The 22,025-nt window shown below is 40.4% G+C and overlaps 2 protein-coding genes across 3 annotated transcripts in view; both read left to right on the top strand.

Moving 5' to 3' along the window:
- The window catches only part of CCDC126 (coiled-coil domain containing 126), a 46,342-nt gene extending 25,918 nt beyond the window's left edge, over positions 1–20,424 (top strand). For both annotated transcript variants that reach the window (XM_069587694.1, XM_069587695.1), the window contains one exon: positions 18,645–20,424. In XM_069587694.1, the coding sequence (XP_069443795.1) occupies positions 18,645–18,829 (185 nt within the window). In that variant the 3' untranslated portion in view covers positions 18,830–20,424. The remainder of the gene's footprint in view (positions 1–18,644) is intronic.
- Positions 12,044–13,936, top strand: LOC138439217 (merlin-like). Its single transcript, XM_069587696.1, is given in 2 exon segments — positions 12,044–13,703; positions 13,864–13,936. Coding segments are annotated over 2 exon segments (1,635 nt in total). The 5' UTR covers positions 12,044–12,126; the 3' UTR covers positions 13,922–13,936.
- Positions 20,425–22,025: the final 1,601 nt, after the last annotated feature.

Consider the following 22,025-nt stretch of genomic DNA (forward strand, 5'->3'; position numbering starts at 1 on the left):
TTCTTTTTAGTGACTTAATATTGTTTCATTTTAAAAGGTTCCTTTTTTCCCTGCTTATTCTGTAATAATGGATAATTTGTTGCTAACCTTGTATGTTGGATTTAGTGCTGTGATATGTGTGTGTGTATGAAATATATGTGTGAATAATACATGTGTGGGTATTTTATGTTTGTATGACTGTTTCAGCAGGATGGATTTCCTCAAAATGAAATATTTGGCTAAGGGTATGCATGTTAAATTTAATAGACACGTGTCAAGGTGCCCTCCAGGGTTGTGCTGCCAGTGTGCACTCCTATTTCCATTCTCCCACCACTGTGGAAGTGCCAGTTTCTCCACACTATACCAGTTCTGTCTGCTTTTAAATGGCAGCTAATTGTTTGCTTTTGCATTTCTTTGTTTAGAGGAGAGGTTGAAAGATTTTCTAGTTTGTTGGCTTTGTATTTCTTATACATACAAGAGGGAATATTTTGTATCCTTTGTCAGTTTTTCTGCAGGGAAATTACTTTTTGACTGATTTTTTAATAAAGACATTCACGCTGTCAGTATATGTAGCATATGGATTTGCTCTCATTCATCAGTTGTCTAATAACTTGGAATATTGTTTTAAAAAATTTGTATGGTAAAACATGTCTATCATCTTTTATGGTTTAGTTATATGCTTAAAAAATTTTTTCTAAAACACATTGTAATATATTGCAGTTTTTTTTTTTTTTAACATTTTTGTCTGTAATATGGTCTTCCCAGGTTGTGCTAGTGGTAAAGAATCTGCCTGCCAGAGTGGGAGATGTAGGAGACTCAGGTTTAGTCAAGGGTCAAGAAGATCCCCTGGAAGAGGAAATGGCAACCCACTCCAGTATTTTTGCCTGGAAAATTCATGGACAGAAGAGCCTGGCAGGCTACAGTCTATGAGGTCGCAAAGAGTCAGACAAAACTGAGCAACCAAGCATGTCTGTAATACAGTTGAGATTTCTGGTGCAAACAATAAGAGATGCTGATTCTTTTTTGCAGACTAGGTAGCCAGTTATTTCAGTTTCATTATTTGAATTCTATCCTTGTGCCAGTAATCTGGAATGGCAATATAAATTACAGTAAGGTGAGAATTTTGTGAGTTCTGGTGAACTTGAACTTTCAGCCATTGATAGAAACCATTTAGCCTCTAGTTGTTACCATATAAAAAGGCTAGTCAGTCAAAATAATATTTATTGAATGGTTTTCCCTTGAGCTATATAATGTGATTTTCCCAGCTGGCAAACAAAACACAAGCTAATATATTTTTTAAAATGTTGGTCTACAGTGAATTGTTACTATTGCAAGAGCCATGGACAGATCAGTTCAGCTTTAAGATTACTGTCTGTAAATTTTGAGGAGTAACTTGTGCTTTCTTTTTAAGATACCATCATTTCTTTTTAAGATATCTTAAAAAGGTATCTAGGAATATTGCTTAACATTCTTAGTTTTCTCTAAGAAAGAAAATGTTTCTTCCCATGTAACATTTTTTGGATTCTGTCATTTGTGCAGAGCAGTGAATTTGGGGTTATTGTTCTGATGCCCAGTGACTGTTAGAGAACATTTGCAGTTGACATGTGGTTTCCTACACCTGAATGTACAGCAACACATCTTTTTTCACCTCAGGCTTTTCCACCCAAAGTCTGACCTTACTTTCTTTTAAGAGTTTCGGTTTTACCATCTGTTGTTGTTGCTGAAAAATGGACTCCATCAAATATTTTCAGAGAATTGGAGAACAGTTTAGTGTTAATATTTAAATGCTATTCTGAGAATTAAGAACTGTCAACCAGGCGTAGACAGAGACAAAACAAGCAAAACTCCAACAGATGCCTGTTCTCTGTGGCCAAAGAGGGGCAGCCTAGCAAGATAAAAACTTTTAGACATAAACCATTCCCCTCTAGCCAGACAACACAGAAGAAAGTTACCATTATACCACCCACGTTATCAAAGGCCAAGTGAGGAGCACAGACTCCCACCCTTGTGAGGCTATAACAGAGCATCCAGACTCCCCCTACACCATGTGGAGACCACATGGGGAGCCAGGACTTCTACCCTTACACAGTAATGAGGTGCTCAGCTCCCTCCCTCAGGGGTGATGTCAGAGGAGTGGAGAGTGAGGACTTCCACCATTGCCCAGTGGTAAGCAGCAGTCCCCATCACAATGTCAGTGAAGAGTATGTGGGGAAGGGGAGCCTGGAACTCCTCCCTCCATCCAGCAGTGACAAAGAGCTCACCACCTTCAGGTGGCAGTGGAGGCTAAGCAGGAACCTAGATTTTTCTCTCCACCTGGCAGTAACAAAGTGACACCCCTCTGCCCTGCCACAGTGGTATCAGAGAATACTACTTAACATAGGAGGTTTAAATAAGATCCAGACTTTCATAATAAAATATGTAAATGTCCTGGTTACAAATATAAATCAGTTGTCATACCAAGAACCAGAGAAATCTTAAACTGAATGAAGAAAGATAACCAATGACTGATGTTAGAATTATCTGAAAAAGATTTTAAAGCAGTCGGAATTAAATGCTTCAGTGAGGAATTAATGAGCACAAAGAACAGAATGAAAGAACAGAAAGGCTCAACAGGGAAACAGAAAGTCTTAGGAGATAAATAGAGCATATAAAGAAAAACTAAATGGAAATTTTTGGACTGAAAGATACAATGACTGAAATGAAAAGTATGAGTTAGCAGATTGACTCAAAAGTAGAAAGGAGAAAACAGAGGATAGAATCAGTGAACTGAACTATAGAACGATGTAATTACCCAACCTGAACAACAGAGAGAAAATAGACTTAAAAAAAATTCTAGTGCATTAGGGACCTGTAGGATTATAACAAAAGATATAACTTCTGTGGAAGAGAATGAGGGCAGCGCTGGAAAAGTAGTTCAAAAAAATTATGACCAAAAACTTTCTAAATTTTTCAAGAGACACAGACCTCAGATTCAGGAAGCTGAGTGAACCCCAAGTATGATTAGTGAAAAAAGTCCATGCCCTGATACATCATAAGTAAGCTTCTGAAAATTTAAAAGAGCAACTTAGGAAAAAAACCACTTGGACTTACCTGGTGACCTTAGGGTTCTGGGCTGTCACTGTGGTGGCCTGGCTTCAATGCCTGGTCAAGGACGATCCCACAAACTGTGTGATATGGCAAAAAAAAAAAAAAAAAAAAATCTTTTCAAAAGCACCTAGAGAAAAACAACACTTAACAGTGAGAAGACAATTCAAATGATAGTGGATTTCTCATCAGAAACCATCAAGACTAGAAATAAGTGGCATATGTGTGTGTGTGTGTGTGTGTGTGTGTGTGTGTGTGTATCTATATATTTAATTGGAGGATAATTGCTTTACAATGTTGTGTTGATTTCTGGCATATTTTGTTTTAAATGCTTGAAGAAAATAACTCTTAATCCAGAATTCTATACCCAGTGAAAATATCCTTTAGAAAGTAAGGGAAATCAAAGGTATTTCTTAGATGAAGGAAAAGAGCTTGTTACCAGCAGACCTACACTAAGAAACAGCTAAAGAAGTTCTTTCAATGGAAAAGAAATGATAAAAATAGAGGAAACTTGGAGCAATCAGGAAGGAAAGAAAAACACAATGCATAAAAATAAAGGTAGGTCACCAGATTGTTTTTCTTCTTGATTTTTCTAAACTGAAGCAAAAATTGTTGAAGGAAAAATTATAACACTGCTTGATGTGATTCTAAATTTATGTAGAGGAAATATTTAAGGCAGTATCTTATAAATGAAGTAGTTGGTAAAAGGATGGCATATTCAGATTTTTAAATCTGAATAAAACAAATCAAGGGGAGACATGGACTTTAAGAAATTTGCTGCTTATGCAATTGTGGAGCCTGGAAAGTCCAAAATCTTCAGGGCAGGCTGAAAATTCTGGCAAGAACTGATGTTTAGGTCCTGAGTCTGAAGGCAGTCAGTCTGGGGACAAAATTCTTCCTATTCCAGAAACCTTAGTCTTTTCTTAAGATCTTTAGCTTACTAGATGAAGTATACCCACATTATGGTGAGTAATTACATTACTGAAAGTCTACTGGTTTAAATGCTGTGTTAAGTTGCTTCAGTCATGTCTGACTCTTTGCAACCCTATGGACTGTAGCTTGCCAGCCTCCTTTGTCCATGGGATTCTCAGGAAAGAATACTAGAGTGGGTTGTCATGCCCTCCTCCAGGGGATCTTCCTGACCCAGGGATCAAACCTGAGTATCCTGTGGCTTCTGCATTGCAGGTGGATTCTTTACCACTGGGCCTTGCTAATCCCATCTAAAAAGTACTTTCGCAGCAATATCCAGACTGGTAGATTTGTCTCCATACTTTGGCCTAGCCAAATTGACACAGAATGAACCGTCACAGATGATGGTTGTTGTTCAGTCGCTCAGTCGTGTCCTACTCTTTCCAACCCCATGGACTGCAGTACGCCAGGCTTCCCTGTTCTTCACCATCTCCTGGAGCTTGCTCAAACCATGTCCATTGAGTTGGTGATGCCATCCAACCATCTAATCCTCTGTCATCCCCTTCTCCTCCTGCCTTCAATCTTTCCCAGCATCAGAGTCTTTTCCAATGAGTCAGCTCTTCCCATCAGGTGGCCAAAGTACTGGAGTTCCAGCTTTAGCATCAGTCCTTCCAGTGAATATTCAGGATTGATTTTCGTTAGGATTTACTGGTTTGATCTTCTTGGCAGTCCAAAGAACTCTCGAGAGTCTTCTCCAATACCATAGTTTGAAAGCATCAGTTCTTCAGTGCTCAGCCTTCTTTGTGGTCCAGCTCTCACATCCATACATGACTACCGGAAAAACGGTATCTTGGACTCTATGGACCTTTGTTAGCAAAGTAATGTGTCTGCTTTTTAATATGCTGTCTAGGTTGGTAATAGCTTTCCTTCCAAGGAGTAAGCATCTTTTAATTTCATAGCTGCAGTCACCATTTGCAGTGATTTTGTAGGCCAAGAAAATAAAATTTGTCACTGTTTCCATTGTTTCCATATCTATTTGCCATGAAATGATGGGACCAGATGTCATGATCTTAGTTTTTTGAATGTTGACTTTGAAGCCAACTTTTTCTCTCTCCTCTTTCACCTTAATCAAGAGACTTTTTAGTTCCTCTTCACTTTCTGCTGTAAAGGTGGTGTCATCTACATATCTGAGGTTATTGATATTTTTCCCTGCAGTCTTAATTCCAGCTTGTGCTTTATCTAGCCAGGCATTCACATGATGTACTCTGCATATAAGTTAAATAAGCAGGATGACAGTATACAGCCTTGATGTAGTCCTTTCCCAATTTTGGATCAGTCTGTTACTCTATGTCTGGTTCTAACTGTTGTTGCTTCTTGACTTGCATACAGATTTCTTAAGAGATGGGTAAGGTGGTCTGATATTGCCATCACTTGAAGAATTTTCCACAGTTTGTTGTGATCCACATAGTCAAAGGCTTTAGTGTAGTCAGTGAAGCAGAAGTAGATGTTTTTCTGGAATTCTCTTGCGTTTTCTATGATCCAACGGATGTTGGCAATTTGATCTCCGGTTCCTCTGCCTTTTCTGAATCCAGCTTAAACATCTGTAACTTCTTGGTTCATGTACTGTTAAAGCCTCACTTGGAGAATTTTGAGCATTACTTTGTTAGCATGTTAAATGAGTGCAATTGTATGGTAGTTTGAACATTCTTTGGCATTGCCTTTCTTTGGGATTGGAATGAAAACTGACCTTTTCCAGTCCTGTGGCCACTGCTGAGTTTTCCACATTTGCTGGCATATTGAATGCAGTACTTTCACAGCATCATCTTTTAGGATTTAAAACAGCTCAACTGGAATTCCATCATCTCCACTAGCTTTGTTGGTAGTGATGCTTCCTAAGGCCCACTTAACTTAGCACTCTAAGATATCTGGTTCTAGGTGAGTGATCACACCATCATGGTTATCTGGGTCATTAAGATCTTTTTTTGTATATTTCTTCTGTGTACTCTTGCCACCGGTTTGTAATCTTTTTTGCTTCTGTTAGGTCCATACTCTTTCTCTCCTTTATTGTGCCCATCTTTGCATGGAATGCCTCTTTGGCATCACTGACTTTCTTGAAGAGATCTCTAGGCTTTCCTATTCTATTGTTTTCCTCTATTTCTTTGCTTTGTTCATTTACGATGGCTCTCATCTCTCCTTGCTATTCTTTGGAACTCTGCATTCAGATGGATCTGTCTTTCCTTTTCTCCTTTGCCTTTCGCTTCTCTTCTTTTCTCAGCTATTTGTAAGACCTCCTCAGACACCATTTTGTCTTTTTGCATTTCTTTTTCTTTGGGATGGTTTTTTTTTAATCTTTAAAAAAATTTTTATTGGAGTATAGTTGATTTATAATATTGTATTTCAGGTGCATAGGAAAGTGAATCAGTGATACATATATCCACTCTTTTTTATATTCTTTTCCCATATGGGTCATTAGAGATTACTGAATAGAGTTCCCTGTGCTATGCAATAGGTCCTTATTATCTATTTTATATTGAGTAGTGTGTATATATATATTGGGTTGTTGGGAAAGGCTGTTTGCTATGACCAGTGCATTCTCTTGGCAAAACTCTGTTCGCTTTTGCTTTGCTTTATTTTGTACTCCAGTGCCACGCTTGCCTGTTACTCCAGGTATCTCTTGACTTCTTCCATTTGCATTCCAGTCCCCTATAATGAAAAGGGCATCTATTTTGGGTGTTAGTTCTAGAAGGTCTTGTAGGCCTTCATAGAACTGTTCAACTTCAGCTTCTTTTGCATTAGTGGTTGAGCATAGACTTGAATTCTGTGATACTGAATGATTTGCCTTGGAAACTAACCAAGATCATTCTGTCATTTTTGAGATTGCACCCAGGTACTGCATTTTGGATTCTTTTGTTGACTGTGAGGACTTCTTCATCTCTCGCTGCAAAGGATATAATTAGTCTGTTTTCGGTATTGACCATCTGGAGATGTCCATGTGTAGAGTCGTCTCTTGTGTTGTTAGAAGACAATGTTTGTTATGACCAGTGGATTCTCTTGGCTTAACTCTGTTAGCCTTTGCAGTGCTTCATTTTATACTCCAAGGCCAATTTGCCTGTTACTCCAGGTATCTCTTGACTTCCTACTTTTGCATTCCAGTCCCCTGTGATGAAAAGGACATTTTTTTTTTTTTTTTGGTGTTAGTTCTAGAACATCTTATAGGTCTTTATAGAACCGTTCAACTTCAGCTTCTTCCACATTAGTGGTTGGGGCATAGACTTGGATTACTGTGATATTGAATGGCTTGCACTGGAAATGAACAGAGATCATTTGTAGTTTTTGAGATTGCATCCAAGTACTGCATTTTGGACTCTTGCTGATTATGGGGGCTACTCCATTTCTTCTAAGGGATTTTTGCCCACAGTAATAGATATAATGGTCATCTGAATTAAATTCACCCATTCCGGTCCATTTAGTTCACTGATTCCTAAAATGTTGATGTACACTCTTGCCATCTCCTGTTTGACCACTTTCAGTTTAGCTTGATTCATGGACCTAACATTTCATGTTCCTATACAGTATTGTTCTTTACAGCATCAGACTTTACTTCCACCACCAGACATATCCACAGCTTTGGGTTCTTTATTCTTTGGCTCCAGCTCTTCATTCCTTTGGAGCTATATCTCTGCTCTACTCCAGTAGCCTTTTGAGCACCTACCAGCCTGGGGAGTTCATCTTTCAGTGTCGTATCTTTTTGCGTTTTTCATACTGTTCATAGGGTTCTCAAGGCAAGAATACTGAAGTGGTTTACCATTCCCTTCTACAGTGGACCACATTTTGTCAGAACTCTCCACCATGACCCATCCATCTTGGGTGGCCCTACACAGCATGGCTTATAGTATCATTGAGTTAGACAAGGCTGTGGTCCATGTGATAAGTTTGGTTAGTTTTCTGTGATTGTGGTTTTCATTCTGTCTTCCCTCTGATAAAGATAAGAGGCTTGTGGAAGCTTCCTGATGGGAGGGACTGGCTGTGGGGAAACTGGGTCTTGCTATGGTTGGGGAGGCATGCTCAGTTAATCTTTAATCCAATTTTCTGCTGATGGGTGAGGCTGTGTTCCCTCCCTGTATCTTGGCCTTAGGCCAAACTGTGTTAGGGGTAATGGTGACCTCTTGAAAAAGGACTTAAGCCAGGATGCTGTGGCTCCCATGACTGTTGTAGTCAGTGCCTCTGCTTCCACAGTAGGCCGCTGTCAACCCACGCCTGTGCTGGAGGCTCCAGGACACTCACAGGCAAATCTGGCTCAGTCTCTTGTGGGGTCACTGTTCCTTTCTCCTGCTTCCTGGTGCATACAAGGTTTTGTTGTGCCCTCCAAAAGTCTGTTTCCCCAGTCCTGTGGAAATTCTGTAATCAAATCCCACTGACGTTCAAAGTCAAATTCCCTGGGGATTCTCAGTCCCTTTGCTGGACCTGCTGGATCTGCTGGATCACAGATGGTTAAGAGAGGTAAAGCTTCTGTATATCACTGTGATTGGTAAAATGACTATCGTACATTATGTATACGATGTAATATCCAGAACAACTAAAACTTGCAGAGAGATACATTTAAAAACCCTTAGAAATATGAAAAAAATTCTAAAAAATACTCAAGTACCCCATAGGAAGGTAAGAAAAGGAAAACAGGGAAGTGAAAAAACAGAACAAACAAAAGATGAAATTTTAGACTTAAGTCCTAATGTACCAGAATTGCATTAATTATTAGTGTTATAAATGCACTAGTTGGAGGACACTGGCAGGTTGGGTTAAAAAACATGACAAAGTATGTGCTGTCTACAAGAAACTCACTTCAAACTTAATGATACTGGCTGGCTGTAAGTAGAAGGATTGGAAAAGATATTTCATGCAAATATTTGTCAAAGGAAAGCAGGAATGTCTACATTAATAACAGATCAAGTAGACTTCAGAGGCAAGAAAACTACCAGTGTTAGAGAAGGACCTTATATAATCATAAAGGGGTCAATCCACCCAGAAAAAATAACAGTCCTAAATGTATCTACAAAAATGATAGAACTGAAAGTAAAAATGGATAAAGCCACAATTACAGTTGAGAATTTAAACACTGCTCTCTCAGAAACTGATAGAACTAGGCAGAAAATCTTCAAAGATATAAAAGACCTGAAGAACCCAGTCTGAGCAGTGGACTCCTACATATATGGAAGCTCCATCAATAACAGCAAGATACACATTTTTTTTTTCCAATTCTGTAAGCATTTTACTTATCATTGAAGAAAAAACACAGGAGCATTGTGTTGGCTTCAATGAGACCAAATAGTTAATCTTTAACATAGCTAGTACACTCCAAAATTGAAGTCAACACAGGGAATATACATGGGTTTTAACAGTCCATAGAACATTTACCAAAATAGTTATCCTAAGACATAAAACAAACCTCAACAAATTTATAAGAATTGAGATTGTAAAGTGTATTCTGTGACTGCAGTGAGCTCAAATTAGAAATAAAAGAGTGGTAATAGGACAATCCCCAAATGAAAGTGCAGCATAAAAAATTGTGGGACACAGCTACAGCCATGCTGAGAGAGAAGTTTACTTTAGAAAAGTACATACTTTAGAAAAGAGAAGTCTTAAATGGGTAATCTGAGCTCCTACCTCAAGAACCTAGAAAAAAAAGAGCTAAAGAAACCCAGAGCAGAGCAGAAAGCAGGAAATGATTAAAGTAAGAACAGAAATAAATGAAAGAAAATCAGTAGAGAAAATTAATGCAACAAAGAGCTTTTCCTTTGAAAGAGTGGGGAATAAACTGGCAAACTTCTAATAAGACTGACAGAAAAATTGCAGTGTCACTATAGACCCTGCAAACATCAAAAGCATAATAAGAGACTACTATGAATAGCTCTACACATAAACATAGTAACTTATATGAAAGGGGTTAGTACCTTTAATGGAGAAGGCAGTGGCACCCCACTCCAGTACTCTTGCCTGGAAAATCCCATGGATGGAGGAGCCTGGTGGGCTGCAATCCATGGGGTCGCTCAGAGTTGGGTACTACTGAGCAACTTCACTTTCACTTTTCACTTTGATGCATTGGAGAAGGAAATGGCAACCCACTCCAGTGTTCTTGTCTGAAGAATCCCAGAGACGGGGGAGCCTGGTGGGCTGCCGTCTATGGGGTCGCACAGAGTCGGTCACGACTGAAGCGACATAGCAGCAGCAGCAGCAGTACCTCTAAAACCATGAACTAGCACAGTCACCCAGTATGGAATAAGTAATTTGAATGGCTCTGTATAGGCACAGCTCAGAGATACTTGGTTCTAGACCACTGCAATAAAGCAAGTCATTCCAAGTTTTTGGTTTCACAGTGCATGTAAAAGTTACATTTACACTGTAGTTTATTAGGTGTACAATAGTAATAGCATTATCTAAGAAACCAAATAAATGTACACACCATAATTAAAAATACTTTATTGCTAAAAAGTGCTAACCATTATCTGAGCCTTTAGCAAGTCATAATTTTTTTTTTTAACTGGTCTTGCCTTGATGTCAATGGCTGATGACTGGTCAGGGTGGTGTTGCTGAGGGTTGGCGGGCTGACAATATCTTCACATAAAATAACAGTGAAGTTTGCTGCATCAGTTGACTGATTCACAAATGATTTCTCTATAGTACGCCATGCTGTTTGATAGTGTTTTACCCACAGTAGAACTTTCAGAATTGAAATAAGTCCTCAAATTCTGCTGCTGCTTTGCAAACTAAGTTTATGTAATATTCTTAATGTCTTTTTTTTCTTTTTTTGTCATTTCAAGTCTTCATAGCAACTTCACTAGGAGTAGAGTCCATGTCAGTAAACCAGTTACAATACTCATTCCTTAAAGAGGCAACTTCTCATTTGTTAAAGGGTTTTTTTTGTTTGCTAATTTTTTTTTCTGTCATGAGATTGCATCAACTCAGTGACAGTCATCAGGCTTCACTTCGAATTCCAGTCCCCATACTGTTTTCACATATCTGCACATCTGATCACAGATCACCATAACAAATACCATAATGAAAAAGTTTGAAATATTGCGATAATTACCAAAATGTGACACAGAGACATGAAGAGAGCAAGCACTGTTGGAAAAATGGCACCGATACACTTCCTTGGCACAGGGTTGCCACAACCTGTCAATTTGTATAAAAAAAAATTTTGTACATTAAAAAAAAATCACAGTATTTACAAAGTGAGATAATTTTTTTAACTGTTAGGGAAATTGACTATAGTTTAAGAACTTCCAAAAAGAAATCTTCAGGCCCAGGTGGTTGCACTGAATTCTATCAGAAATTTTAATAGCAATCTAGAACCAGACATCTTGGAATGTGAAGTCAAGTGGGCCTTAGAAAGCATCACTGCGAACAAAGCTAGTGGAGGTGATGGAATTCCAATTGAGCTGTTTCAAATCCTGAAAGATGATGCTGTGAAAGTGCTGCACTCAATATGCCAGCAAATTTGGAAAACTCAGCAGTGGCCACAGGACTGGAAAAGGTCAGTTTTCATTCCAATTCCAAAGAAAGGCAATGCCAAAGAATGCTCAAACTACCGCACAGTTGCTCTCATCTCACACGCTAGTAAAGTAATGCTCAAAATTCTCGAAGCCAGGCTTCAGCAATATGTGAACCTTGAACTCCCTGACGTTCAACCTGGTTTTAGAAAAGGCAGAGGGGAGCAGGCTGCGGGGAGGGGACGCTTCCCGCAGGCGCGCGGAGCGAGGACGGTGACAGCCACGCGCGCACGTGCGCGCCCGGCTGTAGCGCGGCCCTGAGACGCGCGGGCTCTGGGCAGCCGCCGTCTAAGGGCCCCGTCCGCGGGCGTTCCCAGCGTCCCCGGCGCGAGTACCGGAGAGCGGGGCCGTGCCCTCCCCGTCGGTCCCCGATCGCGATCCTTGCCCAGGGCCGTCAGGGTCCGCCCCCGGGACTCCTCTTTCCTTTCCTGGGCAGGGTCCTCGCGGCCCATGCTGGCCGCTGGGGGCCCGCGCCGCTCAGACAGCTCTCGGGCCGGCCGGCCGGCCACCATGGTGGCCCTGAGGCCTGTGCGCCTCCTCCAGGGAGGCTAAAAGGTCCCGAGCGCAGGCCTTGGGGCGCGAGGGTCCTGCGCCTGAGCCCCGCGCCATGGCCGGGGCCATCGCTTCCGGAATGAGCTTCAGCTCGCTCCAGAGGAAGCAGCCTAAGACATTCACCGTGCGGATCGTCACCATGGACGCGGAGATGGAGTTCAATTGCGAGATGAAGTGGAAGGGGAAGGACCTGCTTGACTTGGTGTGCCGGACCCTGGGGCTTCGCGAAACCTGGTTCTTCGGCCTGCAGTACACGATCAAGGACACCGTGGCCTGGCTCAAGATGGACAAGAAGGTGCTGGATCACGATGTCTCAAAGGAAGAGCCAGTCACCTTTCACTTCCTGGCCAAATTTTATCCCGAGAATGCCGAGGAAGAGCTGGTTCAGGAGGTCACGCAACACTTATTCTTCCTGCAGGTGAAGAAGCAGATCTTGGATGAAAAAATCTACTGCCCTCCCGAGGCTTCTGTGCCCCTGACTTCTTAGGCCATCCAGGCCAAGTACGGCGATTACGACCCCTCTGTTCACAAGCGGGGGTTTCTGGCCCAAGAGGAATTGCTTCCAAAAAGCGTAATAAATCTGTATCAGATGACTCCGGAAATGTGGGAGGAGAGGATCACAGCCTGGTGCGTGGAGCACCGAGGCCGAGCCAGGGACGAAGCGGAGATGGAGTATTTAAAGATAGCTCAGGACCTGGAGATGTATGGTGTGAACTACTTCACAATCAGGAATAAAAAGGGCACAGAGCTGCTGCTCGGAGTGGATGCTTTGGGGCTTCACACTTATGACCCTGAGAACAGGCTGATCCCCAAGATCTTCCCGTGGAACGAAATCCGGAACATCTCCTATAGCGACAAGGAATTTACCGTTAAGCCTTTGGATAAGAAAATCGATGTCTTCAAATTTAACTCCTCAAAGCTTCGTGTCAATAAGCTGATTCTCCAGCTGTGTATTGGGAATCACGACCTGTTTATGAGGAGAAGGAAGGCCGATTCTTTGGAAGTCCAGCAGATGAAAGCCCAGGCCAGGGAGGAGAAGGCTAGAAAGCAGATGGAACTGCAGTGCCTCGCTCAGGAGAAGCAGATGCGAGAGGAGGCTGAGCGCACGTGGGACGAGCTGGAGAGGCGGCTGCTGCAGATGAAGGAAGAGGCAACGATGGCCAATGAAGCCCTGATGCGGTCCGAGGAGACAGCTGACCTGTTGGCCGAAAAGGCCCAGATCACAGAGGAGGCGGCAAAGCTCCTGGCCCAGAAGGCGGCAGAGGCCGAGCAGGAGATGCAGCGCATCAAGGCCACGGCTATCCGGACAGAGGAGGAGAAGCGCCTGATGGAGCAGAAGGTGCTGGAGGCCAAGGTGCTGGCGCTGAAGATGGCCGAGGAGTCAGAGAGGAGGGCCAAGGAGGCTGATCAGCTGAAGCAGGACCTGCAGGAAGCCGGTGAGGCAGAGCGAAGAGCCAAGGAGAAGCTGCTGGAAATCACCACCAAGCCCACGTACCCGCCCATGAACCCACTCCCAGCACCACTGCCTCCCGACATGGCAAGCTTCAACCTCATTGGCAACAGCCTGTCTTTCGACTTCAAGGACACCGACATGAAGCGGCTTTCCATGGAGATTCAGAAAGAGAAAGTGGAGTACATGGAGAAGAGCAAGCACCTGCAGGAGCAGCTCAACGAGCTCAAGACCGAGATTGAGGCCTTGAGACTCAAAGAGTGGGAGACGGCCTTGGACATGCTGCACAACGAGAACTCCGACCGGGGTGGCGGTGGCAGCAAGCACAACACCATCAAAAAGCTCACCCTGCAGAGCGCCAAGTCCCAAGTGGCCTTCTTTGAAGAGCTCTAGCAAGTGACCCGGCCACCCCAGGGTCGGCTGCTTCTGCCAGTCTGCCCCCTGCACCGACGGGATGGGACCGACACCGCAGGAGCCACCCGAAGGCAGGGCAAGCGGAGAGCCCAGGCCTTTCGTGTGCAATTGCCTTGAACTATGACCCTGCAGAGGGTTCTCTCGTGGGGTTCTAGTTCTCCTGACCTGAGTCTTTAGGTCTTTTCTCAGGAGTATTTGTCTCTCCTTGTCTGATGTGGGATCCTATGCTTCCTTCGTCCAAAGCAAAAAAAAAAAAAAAGAAGAAAAGGCAGAGGAACCAGAGATCAAATTGTCAACATCCACTGGATCATGGAAAAAGCAAGAAAGTTCCAGAAAAACATCTATTTCTGCTTTATTGACTATGCCAAAGCCTTTGACTGTGTGGATCACAATAAACTGTGGAAAATTCTGAAAGACATGGGAATACCAGACCACCTGACCTGCCTCTTGAGAAATCTGTATGCAGGTCAGGAAGCAACTGTTAGAACTGGACATGGAACAACAGACTGGTTCCAAATAGGAAAAGGAATATGTCAAGGCTGTATATTGTCACCCTGCTTATTTAACTTATATGCAGAGTACATCATGAGAAACGCTGGACTGGAAGAAACACAAGCTGGCATCAAGATTGCTGGGAGAAATATCAATAACCTCAGATATGCAGATGACACCACCCTTTATGGCAGAAAGTGAAGAGAAGCTAAAAAGCCTCTTGATGAAAGGGAAAGAGGAGAGCGAAAAAGTTGGCCTAAAGCTCAACATTCAGAAAATGAAGATCATGGCATCCAGTCCCATCACTTCATGGGAAATAGATGGGAAACAGTGGAAACAGTGTCAGACTTTATTTTTGGGGGCTCCAGAATCACTGCAGATGGTGATTGCAGCCATGAAATTAGAAGACGCTTACTCCTTGGAAGAAAAGTTATGATCAACCTAGATAGCATATTCAAAAGCAGAGACATTACTTTGCCGACTAAGGTCCGTCTAGTCAAGGCTATGGTTTTTCCTGTGGTCATGTATGGATGTGAGAGTTGGACTGTGAAGAAGGCTGAGCACTGAAGAATTGATGCTTTTGAACTGTGGTGTTGGAGAGTCTTGAGAGTCCCTTGGACTGCAAGGAGATCCAACCAGTCCATTCTGAAGGAGATCAGCCCTGGGATTTCTTTGGAGGGAATGATGCTAAAGCTGAAACTCCAGTACTTTGGCCACCTCATGCGAAGAGTTGACTCATTGGAAAAAACTCTGATGCTGGGAGGGATTGGGGGCAGGAGGAGAAGGGGACGACCAAGGATGAGATGGCTGGATGGCATCACTGACTCGATGCACATGAGTTTGAGTGAACTCCAGGAGTTGGTGATGGACAGGGAGGCCTGGCATGCTGCAATTCATGGGGTCTCAAAGAGTTGGACACGACTGAGCAACTGAACTGAACTGAGTATCAATCTTACACAGTCATTTCCAGAAAATAGAAGAGGAGAGAACACTTCCCAGTTCAGTTATAAGGCTAGTATTAACTTTACATCAAAACCAAAGACTGTATTGGTAATAAAAACTAAAGACCAGTATCCCTCATGAGTATAGATGTGCAGGTCCTTAGGAAAAACTTAGCAAGTGGAATTCAACAACATATACAGAGAATTAATTACTGTTACCAAGTGGAATTTATTCCAGGAATGCGAGTCTGTTTTAGTTTTCAAAAAGCAATCAGCTTAATCCATCATACTAGAAGGTTAATGAAAAGAAAGGGTTACTGTAAGAGAGCAACCCAGGAATCCTTGTGGTGAAGGAAATACTCTGCATCTTGACTGTACCAGACTCAGTACTCTAGTAGTGATGTTTTATGTGATTTTGCAAGATGTCACTATTGGGGGAAACTGGGTAAAGGGTACTGAAAACTTGTATTTGTTACTTCTTGCACTTAGTCAGATCATTATGTAGCTTTTCTTTTCTTGCTTAAGAACTAGGCTTTTTTAATGTACCTAGGCGTTGAATTTGCATGGGAAGTTGATGGGAACATCTCTTGATCTACTCATGAGATCTAAACAGTGTGCCTTGCACTCTTAAGTAGGGAAGTAATAAAATATTTGTTGAATGATATAATTTATTCAGCACTCAATGGGAGAGGGTAGCTGTATTAAAAATGTAAAAGACTGAACAATTAATGTCCACTTAATTGCAGAGTTTATGAGGCTTTTGAAACGATTTTTACCTAGCTATTTGCTCTGATACTTAAATTAGCTTTTAGTTCTGAGGAAGCATTCTTGTTTTATTGCTGGCTTCACAATAAAACTTTACAGTGAGTGATTTGTTTTGATCAAGAAGTGACTTCTAACTTTTCTCCCTTGTACAATTAAGCAGATGTTAGTGGCAGTAAAATATTCATTTGAATTTGAAAAATATTAATAAGGAAAAGTTTTTGACTTACACTTTAAACACAATATATTTTATTTTCATTAGTCATTTTTGCATTTTATTATAATTGTGTTTCTTTTTTGTGTACACATGGTTAATTTTATTTGTATCTGCCTCTCTTCACATTTATACAAATAGTAAAACCTATTGAGATATAAATAAGAGATAAATCAAGATAGAGACATATAGGTATGGAAGTTTATTTTACTTTGTGTAATATCTTTAAGGTTCATCCATTTTGTATCATGTATTAGAGATCACTGTTCCTTTTTATGGCTAAATAATATTCTCTTGTATGTGAATACCACATTTTGTTGATCTTGTCACCTACTGACGGACACTTAGGTTATTTCCACCTTTGGCTATTGTGAATAATTCTGAAATAAACATTTCAGAGGTATACAGGTACCTCTTTGAGTCTCTTCTTTCACTTTTTAAAGGTATATACCTACGAGTGGAATTTCTGGGTCGTATGGTTTGATCCCTGGGTTGGGAAGATCCCCTGGAGAAGGGAAAGGCTAGCCACTCCAGTATTCTGGCCTAGAGAATTCCATGGACTATATAGTCCATGGGGTCGCAAAGAGTCAGGCACGACTGAGTGGCTTTCACTTTCACTTTTTTCATGGTATGTGTAGCTTTTTTAGAAACTGCTTGGCTGTTTTGCATGATGGCTATGCCATTTTATAGTCCCACTAGCAGTATATGCGGATTCTAACTTCCTCATGTTCTTGCCAGTGTTTATTATTTTCTCTTTCTTTGATTATAGTCATCCTAGCAGGTGTAAAGTGATGTATCATGTGATGTTTGGTATTGTTTCACATGCTTGTTGATCAGTTGTATATCGCCTTTGGAGAAATGTTTTTTCAAGTCCTTTGCTGATTTTAAAAATTGAGTGGTTTATCTTTTTATTGTTGGGTTTAGGAGTTCTTTATATGCTCTTGGTATTAAGCCCTTGTCAGATACACGATTTGCAAATATTTTCTTCCATTTTGTAGATTGTCATCTCCCTTTCTGGATAGTATCTTTTGATATCCAAAAGTTTTAAATTTGATAAAGTCCAATTTACCTGTTTTATTTTTCTTCTATTTTTTTTTTCTGATGACTTAGTAGCAGAACCATTAACAATTTTATTAGCTGTTGTTAAAATGATTTTTTTCTCTGATCACAGATTGGGGTTGAGGTGGGTCCAGGATCAACAAAAATAACTGTATTAGTTGTCGCTGACTGAATACCTAATATGTGCTAGGTGCCATTGGGAATCCTGAGTAAAGAGACTTAAAATGAAGCAGAGGGTCATAATTTCATTTTTTTTTTTATTTTAATTGGAGGCTAATTACTTTACAATGTTGTGGTGGTTTTGCCATGCACTGACATGAATCCGCCATGGGCGTACATGTGCTCCCCATCCTGACCCCCCCTCCCACTCCCTCCCCATCCCATCCCTCAGGGTCATCCCAGTGCACCGGCCCTGAGCACCCTGCCTCATGCATCGAGCCTGGACTGGTGATCTGTTTCACATATGGTAATACACATGTTTCAATGCTATTCTCATAAGTCATCCCACCCTCGCCTTCGCCGACAGAGTCCAAAAGACTGTTCTTTACATCTGTGTCTCTTTTGCTGTCTCACATATAGGGTCATAATTACCATCTTTCTCAATTCCATATATATGCGTTAATATACTGTATTGGTGTTTTTCTTTCTGATTTACTTCGCATAATTTCATTCTTGCCAGTTAAATTCTGCTGACATCATGTAACCTCCCAGAGAGATTAGAATATAGTTCCCCCTCTCATTTGCTAGTCAAAACTACTATCTGTACTGCACTAACCAGGTTCCTGGCTCTGCTCTGGTTCCTGGGTTCCCCCCACATTTCAGCCTGTGGAGGTTCTAGGTTTTTTTGTTTCTGCATTTCATTGAGTTTCTTACTTAGGTAGCTTTTTAACCTTACGTGCCTAGCCCACAGTCATCTTTACAGTCTGCTTAAGAGTCTCAAAGTAAATGAATTTCTTACAGAGGGACTAACATTTTAAACCAGCACTTAAATCTGTTTTATTGCATTAGAAAAGTGAGTTTCCCCACATTTATAACTGACATTATTCCTATAAGAAACTCTGTATGTGATACTATAGATTAAAATACTGGGGCTTTTCCTGTTTGCGGTTTGAGTGCTTTCTCTCTAGTATATTTCAGATGATTCAATAATTGTTCATGTTTCCCGTCAAACTATGAAAGCACAAATATTAAGTGCTCTATCACTGTTTATTATGATTTATTCTTATTTTTCTTCCCCCTAGCGGATCTAAGAAGAACAATTGCTGTCCTTTTGGATGACATTTTACAACGTTTGGTAAAGCTGGAGAACAAAGTCGACTATATTGTTGTGAATGGCTCAGCAGCTAGCACTACCAGTGGTACTAGTGGGAATCCAGTGCCACTGACCACAAATAAAAGGATAAAAGCATCAGGCAGCATTAGATAGCAGTTGAAGATCACCTGGTGCTGCTACATTCACCATGGATTATATCCTATGGCAGAAAATCACTGGCTAGCATAGAGTAATACTTTACAATAAAAGCTCTACGCATTTTCAAGGAATATGCTGGATTCATGGAACTTTAATTCTGTATATAATTTAAAAAGTTATTAGTTTGCTTTCAGGCACATCTCTTCAATGCTGTACTATAGCCTTAAAGGGAATTTGGTAACATGGTTGATGTAGTAAGCAGGTAGGTGATCTTTGTATAAACCTTTGTGTTTGAGACCAAGTTGAAACAAAAACACTGAAAGATGGATTCATTTCTACAAAATATTTATTTAAATATATAACATATTTTTTAGACAAATGAGGAATATTGTTATTGAGTCGTTTTGTCATTTGTTATGGATAGATGTAACTGTTGGACTAATACTATTAGAAAATGTGGTTAATTCCAGTACTTACTATATTTTGTTATTCAGATTATGAACAGAGAGAAAGGAAGTATAATGTTGAAAATAGTGTTTTGAAATGGTGACCCAAAGAATGTCTTCATTTGCACTATCCCTTCAGAATAACTGAAGGTTATTGTATATTTAAAAAAATTACATTTGTAAGAGTATAATCTTGAAATGGGTAGTAGCCACTGTTTGTAAACTATTCTAAACATTGGGGCAATTAAATAACATTAAAATAGTAATCTCCAATCTCGTATGTAACATTTTCTTATATACTTGTATTCTGAAGAATAAAAGATATTTTTATGATGAGATTAAATATTCATGATTTTTCATATAGATGAACGTTAATTTAAAAATATAACACTTTGAGTGATTATGCTGTCAAGAAAGCACATTATTTCCATATTTGGGTAATTTTTGCTTTTATTGTATTGACAAGGGAGGGGGGTACTGAGATATTTGTGAGACTGGAACTCTTAAGGACTTTAGCAAGATGTATATAATAAAAGTATTTGTGTTGCATTAAATTGTTTGGAAAATGTTAACATTATAGTATATAGAATATATACTCTTTATGAAATGTTGGATTTGTATGATACACAGTAGATACTCATTTTATATAGTGACCACTTAAAAATAAGAGCATTTAAAATGTAATTTAAATTATGAAGATGGACTATCTTTTCAGGAAAACAGCTATTCTATATATAGCACAAGAGAGCTCAATCTTGGGTAAATTCTAGTATAGAGCAAAGTACACCTTTATTTAAATTTTCCTTGTTGCAAATTTAATTGCCATATGGTGCCCTATGTTTCATAGTATTTATTCTCTAAGTGGAGCTAGCTTCTAGATTTAGACAGTATTGCATTTAGTTTTGGAAATTGTATTGTTCATTATTACAATGTGCTACCAGATGTGGTAGCAATAATTATACTGGTTTATTAAAGTAAGTATGAGAAAATACTTCTTGAAGGTATCTTTGCAAACTCTTCCCTGTACCCTGCCTTATGTGAAGAAATTATTTACATACCATTTCCAGGTGAAGTTTGGAATAGTTGTTCAGTCTCTCATTAGGTGTGTACATTTTCTGTTTTTGTTTTCAGGGATGAAATAAAATGTATTATTTGTACTTTAAAGTGTTATAAATTTTCTTCTTTAATGGTGATTGTTCTTTTAATAAATGGTAAGTGATTAAAAGGAATTTTAGATAATTTTGGGTTTTGTTCCATCAATTCAAAAGAGAAAAATGAAAGATTGCCTCGTTCAGATTAGAAGAGTCTGAAGTTGGGGATTGATGGGAACGAATTCTGAGGTTTGTGATTGGAAGTGGTTCCTAGATTTGTTCCCTCAAGTTGAAGTTTACTGTTGAGTCTTTTTTTTAATTTTAATTTTATACTGGAGCATAGTTGATTAACAGTGTTGTATTAGTTTCAGGTATCCAGCAAAGGGTTTCAGTTATATATGTGTCTGTTCTTTTTTAAATTCATTCTTCATTAGGTTTTTACAGAATACTGAGCAGAGTTCCCTGTGTTGTACAGTAGGTCCTTGTTGATTATCTATTTTAAACATAGCAATGTGTACATGTAAATCCCAAACTCCCAATATATTCCTCCCCCTCTACCCCTCCCTCCTGTTAACCATAAGCTTATGCTGTAAGTCTGTGAGTATATTTCTGTTTCGTAAATAAGTTCATTTGTATCATTTTTTTAGATTCTGTATATAAGCAATATCATACGATCTTTGCCTTTGTCTGACTTACTTCAGTTTGTATGATAATCTTCAGGTCCATCCATGTTGCCATAATGCAAATGGCATTATGTCTTTCTTTTTAATGTCTGAGTAATATTCCAGCGCACGTGTGTGTGTGTGTGTGTGTGTGTGTGTGCACGCGCCCGCATGTGTGTGTTCAGTTCACTTCAGTCACTCAGTCATGTCCGACTCTTTGCGACCCCATGAATTGCAGCACGCCAGGCCTCCCTGTCCATCACCAACTCCCAGAGTTCACTCAGACTCACGTCCATCGAGTCTCTGATGCCATCCAGCGATCTCATCCTCTGTCGTCCCCTTCTCCTCCTGCCCCCAATCCCTCCCAGCATCAGAGTCTTTTCCAGTGAGTCAACTCTTCGCATGAGGTAGCCAAAGCACTGGAGTTTCAGCTTTAGCATCATTCCTTCCCAAGAAATCCCAGGGCTGATCTCCTTCAGAATGGACTGGTTGGATCTCCTTGCAGTCCAAGGGACTCTCAAGAGTCTTCTCTAACACCACACTTCAAAAGCATCAATTCTTCAGTGCTCAGCCTTCTTCACAGTCCAACTCTCACATCCATACATGACCACAGGAAAATCCATAGCCTTGACTAGACGGAGCTTTTTTGACAAAGTAATGTCTCTGCTTTGAATATGCTATCTAGGTTGTCATAACTTTCCTTCCAAGGAGTAAGCGTCTTTTAATTTCATGGCTGCAATCACCATCTGCAGTGATTTTGGAGCCCCCCAAAATAAAGTCTGACACTGTTTCCTCTGTTTACCCATCTATTTGCCATGAAGTGATGGGACTGGATGCCATGATCTTAGTTTTCTGAATGTTGAGCTTTAAGCCAACTTTTTCGCTCTCCTCTTTCCCTTTCATCAAGAGGCTTTTTAGTTCCTCTTCACTTTCTGCCATAATGGTAATATCATCTGCATATCTGAGGTTATTGATATTTCTCCCGGCAATCTTGATGCCAGCTTGTGCTTCT

Source organism: Ovis canadensis, chromosome 4 (assembly GCF_042477335.2).
Source record: "Ovis canadensis isolate MfBH-ARS-UI-01 breed Bighorn chromosome 4, ARS-UI_OviCan_v2, whole genome shotgun sequence".
Lineage (NCBI taxonomy): Eukaryota > Metazoa > Chordata > Mammalia > Artiodactyla > Bovidae > Ovis > Ovis canadensis.